This window comes from Carassius carassius, chromosome 21 (assembly GCF_963082965.1).
Source record: "Carassius carassius chromosome 21, fCarCar2.1, whole genome shotgun sequence".
NCBI lineage: Eukaryota > Metazoa > Chordata > Actinopteri > Cypriniformes > Cyprinidae > Carassius > Carassius carassius.
Window position 1 is genome coordinate 27,770,823 of NC_081775.1, and position 9,383 is coordinate 27,780,205.

At 37.2% G+C, this 9,383-nt stretch overlaps 1 protein-coding gene and 1 long non-coding RNA gene across 2 annotated transcripts; both read right to left on the minus strand.

The window, feature by feature from the left end:
* Positions 1-985: 985 nt before the first annotated feature.
* On the minus strand, positions 986-3,379 carry LOC132097243 (uncharacterized). The gene is made up of 2 exons (XR_009422703.1): positions 3,300-3,379; positions 986-1,383 (listed from the first exon to the last, which is right to left on the minus strand). It is a non-coding gene; the product is annotated as an uncharacterized LOC132097243 (long non-coding RNA).
* A 1,593-nt stretch (positions 3,380-4,972) lies between these two features.
* On the minus strand, positions 4,973-8,960 carry LOC132098041 (serine/threonine-protein kinase pim-2-like). Its single transcript, XM_059504147.1, has 7 exons — positions 8,721-8,960; positions 8,398-8,498; positions 8,267-8,317; positions 7,537-7,757; positions 7,289-7,458; positions 7,028-7,204; positions 4,973-6,419 (listed from the first exon to the last, which is right to left on the minus strand). Exons 1-7 carry the CDS (start codon positions 8,782-8,784, stop codon positions 6,271-6,273), a joined length of 933 nt encoding a protein of 310 aa, XP_059360130.1. The 5' UTR covers positions 8,785-8,960; the 3' UTR covers positions 4,973-6,270.
* Positions 8,961-9,383: the final 423 nt, after the last annotated feature.

Genomic DNA, 9,383 nt, shown 5'->3' on the forward strand with positions numbered 1-9,383 from the left:
CTGATATAATCTTATAATGCCTGTTCATTTAAATAAAAGATAATCCTATGGTTTACAGTGTAAGAATTACTGAACATCAGACACTTTGATCTTCTGAGACATACAATAGACACACAGTGCATTAACATACAGACATCTCACTGAGAGAAAATGTGGGAAAACACCTCTCACATATGCTCTGATTCCTCTTCATCCCCTCAAGTCTCAGTCAGTCATGCAAACTTCACAAATCTATTGTTTCAAGCTGTTTTATGTGTGGTGAATATAAATCCTTCAGGTGTGACTGGTAAGGTGGTTTCACTCTCACATCAACAGAACAGGCAAGAATAAACCAAACCGGTTCTTCTGATGTGGGAGATGTCCCAATAAAGATCTTTGATAATCATTTGTTTTCATCCCCAAAACTAAGAGTGTGACCTTTTGGGTTACAAGACCGTAACTACCAAAAAGGTATTTTATGTTTTTACGACTGATTTGAAGATTTCTTTGTTCTGGTTTAGGTATATAAGCGAAGTGGCAAAACATTACTGGGTCTTCTGTAGCCAGAATGAGCTTGGTATGAAGTGTGTTCACACACTCCTAGGGATCACTAGGGAACTATACAGATCTACTATTTAAAGAATGGTATATGCATGGGCGACCTATTAAATAGTATTAGTCATAACCTCTGACTTATGATCAGACTGGAGAGTTTGTGATCGTGGGGCACACATAGAACGGCCGACGTGAGGCACCCTGTGCGACATAGATTCCTAATGAAAGAGTAAATATAAAGAGTTAACTAGAATAATCAAATGTCAGAATAATAATAATAATTAGAGACAGACAGACAAATAATCAATCTGCATTTCAACCTAAAAGTCAGATTAGAATTTAACTTAAATTGAATAACTTTTGACATATTTGACATGGTTCAGATTCATTAACAGTTGATTTTAATTGTAGCCTATGATGTGATTTTATTTGACAAAAATGAATGCAAATATTATCATAATTGCAGTGTTTATTTGTTTTTGACAAAAAAAAGACAGTACATACATATTTGCCACTAGTTTTGATATAATGGACAAGAGAGTTGTTTATTTCAAAACAGATATATATCTATAAAATCGCTTAAATGGAACATCTTAAGACAACTATCACATTACACAAGTATTTATAGTGAAACAGTTCTGCCAACCCAAGCAATGTCATAAAAGCTTGCTTCACCAGTCCTCTGCATCGAGATGATAAACAGACAAGTAAGAACTTTAAGAATCTCTGCCATCACAACAGCAAACGTGGCCAAGAAATCAGACAGCGTCCACACGTAGCTGATGCTGAGGATGAGCGATACATTCTGGATCACCAAAATCACCAGACTGATGAACTTCACTACCTTCACTGCAAGACACACAGGAAAGATATTCAGATCTAAACACTGACAAATGCCAAGTTAATTTATCAATGCCATAGACTGGGAAATAATACTATGAGAATTAAAGCAAGAAACATTGTATTATCAAAAATATGACTGCGGATATGAATAGCCCAGAAAATAAGGAACAAAAAGCAAGTCTGGTTTCTGGAGTTTGACATGTGATTATCTGGTTTCTCTGTTTTACAATGATCCCATTCTCTGATGGCAGTTCCACACTATAAAGCCCAAAGTAAAAAAAAATATATATGGTACTTTCATAAGGATGGTATGATAGGCTAATACTTGCCATGGTACTTTTTTAGAACTTGTTTGAATACAAAACGCACAATGGTATTCTTTAAACTACCATGGAGTACCATGTAGGGGAGAGCGGGGTTGAAAGTAACAAAGCGATTTTCTCTGAGCCTCTTTCTGCATTTTCATTTCCAGCTATGACAGCATATTCAGCATGCAATCCTTGATGGAGCTGAGAAATATCACGTGATTTCCTCACCCGTTTCCCGAAGTTAGGTCCGTAAAACTGTTTTCGAGTACAAAAAGTAAATTATTGAAGTGGTAATTTTTTTTTTTCTTGTTTCATGTGCCACAGTAATGATCAATCTACAGGTTATTTAGTGCTTTAACAAATCCTAAAGTTTGCATTTTCAGATTTTTTCAGTATAAAATTAAATCGAGTTTAAATGTCAGGAGTTCCTGTTGGGACGAAAGTAACAATTGTTACTTTTGTCCGGCTACAGTGACAAAAATTATTTATTTTGTTCAAGTGCATGCTATATTGTGAATTTCTGTGTCTTGCATCATTTCTAACAAATGTTTATGTCATATTATACCAAAAGAATATGTCTGAGTGAGGGTCAGAAAGACAGACAGAGGTCTGGTTTTATCCAGATGTTTTTGAGAGGGCGTTTCTGGACATAGAGGAACATCACTCTCTGGGCAGCTGCTACATCACATTTATATTTAGGTTTTAGCCATATCTTAGCCTTTACACCTCCACCTATAAATTTGCAGTGTTTCCAGATGTTTTCATGCACATTTTCAATTTATGCATTAAAACAACTGGATGGAAACATAAATAGGCCTACTGTTACATTATGTTTAGAGTTTTTTTTTATTATGCTAATGTAATAAAAATTTTATATTGTACATTCTGTTGAAAAAAATGTTTTATAAAAATACATTGAAATTGACAATAAAAAAATACAGTCAGGTTTTGAGAAATCTGATGAAACTTAAATTTAAAATGAAAATATGAAAATGTAATTTAATAATTTTTTTGCAAAGATAAAGGACCAAATATGTTTGCAGCTACATATTAACAAGGTCACAATCAGGTATACTTAAGAAAAATAAGAGTAACAGAAAAAAATCTAGCTTATATTGTTGTGTTACTTTCGTCCCAACCAATGGGGTCGAAAGTAACAATGTGCAACTTATGTTCAAAGTGAAATTATACTGAAGTCTTTCTATATTTCTACAAAATACCACCTGGTATTGATAGACCACACTTCTGAGTTACTGGCCACAGCAGAAATATATCTCTGTCTACAACATTATCTTTTAAAATGATGTTTTTTCTGAAAAATGGTACTTGCCCCTGCTCTCCCCTAATCATTACACAAAAAAAGTACATGGGGGACAAGTATGTTACTATCATGATGCTATCCGTGAGCGGGGATACAAAAATGCTGAAGTAGGATCTGTAGTTTTCACAACTTTTGATTGCTCCTGGACTTTTCATGACAAATAAATAGGTATAGGCTATCTCGGTGCAGGTAACACGCAAAAATAATACACATTGTTAATTTACTTGTAACACCGACATTGTAATAATATAAAGCTGAATGCACACTTTAAGCAGTCTGATGTTTTTTTTTACCGTCATTTAGTCTTCCGGTGGATGTTTTATCTTTAGTGCTTCTGTGTGGACTTTCACTGACTGCTGCTGCTGCCATCATCAAACATGGAACACCAATCTGTCCACAAACTTTGACGATCCGCTCGATCTGTAATGATTACAGAGTTTAATAATTTCCCGTCCGCTGCTCTGTAATACACATCAGATGATGTCGAGAGCAGGGTTAAGATCCCAAAAAATCACTTCCCGTAACTGTCCGTGGGAGTTTTTTTCTTCGACTTTCATTTCCCATTTAATTTTTTTAATCTTTAACTTAATCTGATACCTTATTAGTGTACCACCCTCTGCTTAACTTATATTTAGTTAACGACCCTACTAATATTGTGGGGTGGAAAACAAGTACAGATTGCACCGAAGAATTATTGCACTGCATTACAGGAACCATTAGGTGGCAGCAGAACCTAATACATTCCACATAGTTGCAGTCATATATATATATATATATATATATATATATATATATATATATATGGTTGAAATTTTCGCAAGCAACTGATACATTCTGACATTCTGATGGCATATCGACAATTAAGACGAATGGCGTCTGTTTCTTTCCCACATTCCCTCCCAAATGTAGGGTGACAGTACGCCAAGCTGATTTTCAGTCATGACTATGAAGGTATTTTTGGTGCAAAACAACTGTGCGTCTGTGACAGGGATTTGTAGTTGTACAGAATAGCCACACGTGTGTAGCAGTAAATCTGAAGTCACAGACAAAAGATGCAAACTTGTCGATTTTTTTTCCTCTTCCACAAACACAAAACTTCTCGAATCCTCCACTGCAGGTGCACAAATCCTATTCTACGAATCACAAATCAAGAAACTCGTACTCTCTCAAGGTTTGCACACACTGCATCAAAAATTTGCAAATCAGTATGTGAATTCTTGCAATGAGATTTGCACACTTGTAGAATTTTTTCCTTTTTTTTTCCTAGTACAAACATAAGTGCATAACGACATGTGAATCTGCTGCTACTAGTCTCAAAGCTGTTTTTCACGTACAGATGACATGATCCGGACCACAAACTAGAAAATAAAAAACAAAAGGAGTATTTGAAAATGAAGGCTTCACTTTTGAGGACTAGCGTGTCACACTTTGTGTACTTGTATATATATATACATTCATTGTGTCAGTAGGAGGCGTTAAACCATGTGGAAAAGTCAGTTCTGTCATTACAATAAAGCAAGCACGTGAACATGATAAAAACATTGCTTCTTCACTTGTCGGGAAGAACTAACCTGAATGGTTGGACTAGAGAGGCCTGTTTAAAAATTCCCTTAACTTGATGATGAATAGAAAACTATCATCACTGGTATGGCTGGATGAGACGAGTGGGGCGGGGCCGAGACGTGGGAACAGGAGCGAGCCCGGTGGAGTGATTGGAGATGAATGACACCTGTTCGACCCACCGGTCTCGAGTCCCACGGAGGAGATGGAGAATATAAAACAGGAGCGACGACAGTGAAGGACGAGAGAGGACCAGGCCTGGGTTTTGGTTTTGATTTTTATTTGTGTTTTGTGTTTATTTTGTTATTAAAGTCTTGATTATCCGCCGGTTCCCACCTCCTTCTTCCCGTGATCATGAAGATTTATCATGGAGTTTAAAAAATCTATAGAAAAGAAGAGACAGGTGTTTCTTTAAATATAGATATTTCACATCTATATTTTTTTATTCATAGAATCTCTTAAACATCATGGTGACAACAGCCACAGCTCTTTGTTGAATACACAAGTATTTACAGCAAAACTGTTGTGCCAACCCAAGCAAAAACTGCAAGGATTTTTTTTTTATAACAAAAAATGAAAGCTGACTGTATCAAAAATACCCCAGTGTTTACATAAATGCATTACATGTTATGTTGGGAAAGGTCCAATTTGTACACATTCAGTTTTAAAGTCTCGAATCAAACAATTTGAACATGTCGATGCTGTTTAGGATCCAAATACAAAAGAAAATAACTTAATGTCTAGCTTTACTTAATCCAGACCTGGCATTATGCATGTTTATCTCACATAAGACAGTAAGGTAGGTTTCTTTGGTGTTTAATCAGACAGTTAGGAAAATCCCATAGGCCCTTTTTAGTAAACATCAACAGAGGGTTAGTGGTTGAAACCCTCCTCACATTAGTTAACATGCTGATCTTTGGGAACTTCCAACAAAATGACACATATTTGAGTTTGTTCCGTACAAAGCGTCCTGATGACATTATTTAAGTTACAGCACAGGTATTTCACAAACAATACAGACAGAAACTAAAAGCCTTAGTAATGGCTCTGAGGAATCCATCTAGGGAATTGGTTCATTTAGAGTAAACAGGATCCACAGGAATGTTCCTCTTCTCTTCTGTCGCACCTTCTCTGCGAGTGTGTGTTGATAAATGGGAACAGATCCACATGAGCCTAAATTATTGTTCCGCCTGCCTCCCGTCAAAAAGACTGGAAAGCAGATCCAAGGTCTTTTTGAAACCCCTTAGAACAGGGAGAGAATGTCACTGTACTACAGAAACCTGTAAAACCAGGCATCATGGCAGTCTGGTAAATAACTGCAAGTCCACCTACTGTCATTTAAGTCAGTTAGAAAACAGTCAAGACGAACACAGTTTACTGCTTCTTATTCTTGCAAAAATAAATTATTACATGGCTGAAAAAAATAAATAATCCGCAATAAATAAAAACAGTTGCACTGAGCTGTGATGGTTGTAGTCGTGGGAAATATTAACTCCTAAAGTAAACCTGCAGCAATCCAGGGCTATTCTGGGCATCTAGAAGCATAGATCCCAAGTCCAAATGAAATGAACATTGAAGGCAGCCAAACAAAAAAAATAAATAAGGAAGAATCCAGAAGCCAGCAACTAGAGTTCAGGGATTCCAGTATGTAAAACCAAACAGTGTGTGTGAAATTTCTGAATCGAGTCCAAAGTTCTTCAGGATTTAAAGGCTTGGCTTAATATTGCTTTCCGCTTGCAAATCTCCAATGTCGTCAGTGCTCTCCATCATCCAAGGATGCTGCAAAATCTGCTCCAGACTAGGCCGATCCTCCGGCCTGTATGCCAGGCACCAGTGAATCAGAGACTGGCATTCTGAAATGAAAGAATAAACGTTGAATAAACCTGGCTGGGATTGTACACTACAAAGATTGTTGGCTCTGTAATGAACTGCTCATGTTGTTCTGTTATAAGTAAATGTGCAAATGTAAATGTTCTTAAGTAACAAATCTGCTTGATTACATAACTGCATAATTTGCAACTGCATATTTGCAAGTTATACACATACAAAAAAAGAATAAAAGGGCAGGACCTATTTTATCAACTTAATTGTATCTATTTTATATATTGGCAAACAATTTAATAAGTCTATGCAAAATTTTGTTGAAAAAATGTTTATTATGGGATAGTTCATTCAAAAATGAACACTGTTATAACTGACTGTCATTTTAGAAGTACATATTTGGAAAAATTATGGTAACCAAACAGTTTTGGCTCCCATTCACTTCTATAGTATGGTCAAAAATACAATATAAGTCAATGGGACCCAATACTGGTTATCAACATTCATCATAAAAAAATAAAAATAATAGATACAAGTCATACAGGTTTAAAATGTGAGGGTGAGTAAATGATAATAGAATTTTCATTTTTGGGTGAACTGTCTCTTTAAGAAAGTACATTTTATTTTGTTTGCGGCTCACCTTTGGAGATGCGTTTAGTGAAACTCGGAGCGCCTTGTACAATGTCGGCATCTCGCTCAAAGGGAATGTCTCCACACACCATGTCAAACAGAAGTACACCCAATGACCACACGGTGAGTGGACGAGCGCTGTAACACTGTTGGAGGATCCACTCTGGAGGGCTGTAGACTCTGGTCCCTAAACAGACAGAGGTCATTAGAAACAGCTCCACATTCATGTTATATTCAAGCATATGCAATAATCAGACCAAAGGCGCCTTACCTTCAAAGTCAGTGTAAATGGAGTCCTTCAGTAGAGCACCAGATCCAAAGTCAATGATTTTGATGTCTCCGGTACGGGTGTCTACAAGGATGTTCTCATCTTTGATGTCCCGGTGCACAATTCCCTTGGAGTGGCAGAACTGCAGGGCTTCAATGACCTGTCTAAAGAATCTAAAACAAAGACAGTTCTCGTCAGCATTGTGGCTTACTGCTAGAATTGAATGTCAAAAGACAGTTGCTTTTTCACACCTCTGTGCAATGGGCTCCTCCAGGGCCCCACGTTCAGTGATGAAGTCAAACAGGTCTTGGCAGTGTTGGGGTTTCTCAAACACAATGAGGTATCCCTGACCCTGCATCTCAAACCAGTCGAGCATCCGGATGATGCCGCGGTGACCGGGTAGCGACCCCGACTCTCCACCGAGACGCAGGAGGAGAGCGATCTCCATGGGGACTTTGATTGCTGTACCAGGCTATAAAGGGTTAAAAAAAACAATGGTCATTTTAAACATTGGATACTGATTATTTTCCACCGGAAAAGATGTTATATTAAAAAAAAATCCCTAGAAAAGTTCCACATAAGGTACTGCAGGTGTAAAATTGGGTTTCTCCCTGGGTTATTAAAAGGAGAACTACAATTTTATCTGTCACATATTTTGGACCTATAAATATTCTTCTTGTTTTGAAACCAAATATGTATCGTCTATTACTATCAAACTGGCTCTGACATACTTGGGAAAGTCCACTTAAGTTTCCCTTTTAGGGTGTTTTGAAAAACCCATGTCGTCACGCCTACGTCACTTTCTGTACAAGGACGACGCTGTTCCGGTAAAAACCAAAACAATCAGAAGAGGGCGCTATCATTCCTGTGTCTATGACTTCATTGTTTGTCTTTTCAAATTTTAATTAATGTAGCTTTATTTGGATGACAAAAAAAAAAAAACACGGAAACACATTTGCTTTAATATGAAGGATTACTCACCAGACTGGCCCACTGCTGAATTCTATCTCGGGATATTTGTTTGATAGCGACCTAAAATTATAATAAAAAGTAATTTAGAGGATACATTTATGAAGATGTATGCACGAAATATTAGAGTATTTAATTCTTACCTGTAGTCCGTCTGAAATGCGCTGTCCGGAGAACACAGAACCGAACCCGCCGCTTCCCAGAAGAGATCCCATCTTGTATTGCTTCTCAAAGTGCTCCTTAACTGAAAGTAAACACAATCGAATGTAATAAAGATATAACAACCAGGCATGCATGTCGGTCATTCTAAATTATGCTTCTGGATTAATGTACAATTTAGCATAAGCGCAATTTATTATTTGACTGTTGGTAAAGTTCAAAATAATTAAAAGGCGAATTCAAACATAGCCTTATAAACAGATCTTTATATATTTCTTTATCTTGTTCGGTATTTCAATGCACTTACCATTTTTTGCTCTCACGCCTTCCAGCTGATCGGAACGCAGGTCAACAATCCTTTTATCCAGCATTTTCAGTTTTTATACGAATAAAACCTCTAAGAACAGGTGATATCTTCAGTTAGTACAGTGCTCCGCCTCAGCAGAACATATCCATGATACTCTGTTACGGTTCGTCAAAGTCTGTTTTCAGTTTAGTTCAAATTCCGCCGTTTGCTGTGAGCGGGTCAAACCGACTCCTTCAACACACTCGCACGTCTCGCACACTTCTGAATCATCTCGCAGTTTGTTGATGTTTTAAGTTTACACGAGTAAACACGCCCACTCTAGCGAACCCGCCCAATCGCGGCAAAAACGCTCGGAGTGTTTTGAACTGACAGCCAATCACAGCGCTGAAAGTTTTAAAATAAATGATTATTAATGAGCGATGGCTAAAATTCTAAAATCTCCCCAGCTCTTGCGCTCAACGTTTCTCAGAAAGAGCGCGCGCGCGCTTGATGACGGATATACATTTGACCTTTTTTTAACGCTTAAATTTTGAATTCACTCATGCACTAAGGCAAGATATTCCAGCTGTTTCTAATAGCATTTTTAATGAAACCCATGAAATTACCATTCCGAATATACTTTAAGAATAGAATTTAAAAATCATTTAGCAGAGATAAATGCCA

What these genes read in the sequence shown, in the direction of transcription:
- LOC132098041 (XM_059504147.1), bottom strand. Translation starts at nt 8,784, where the DNA reads ATGCTGGATAAAAGGATTGTTGACCTGCGTTCCGATCAGCTGGAAGGC. An exon ending in AGGCGTGAGAGCAAAAAATG is followed by an intron (nt 8,499 to 8,720) that starts GTAAGTGCATTG and finishes GTTTACTTTCAG; the next exon opens with TTAAGGAGCACTTTGAGAAG. An exon ending in TTCAGCAGTGGGCCAGTCTG is followed by an intron (nt 7,758 to 8,266) that starts GTGAGTAATCCT and finishes AACCCTTTATAG; the next exon opens with CCTGGTACAGCAATCAAAGT.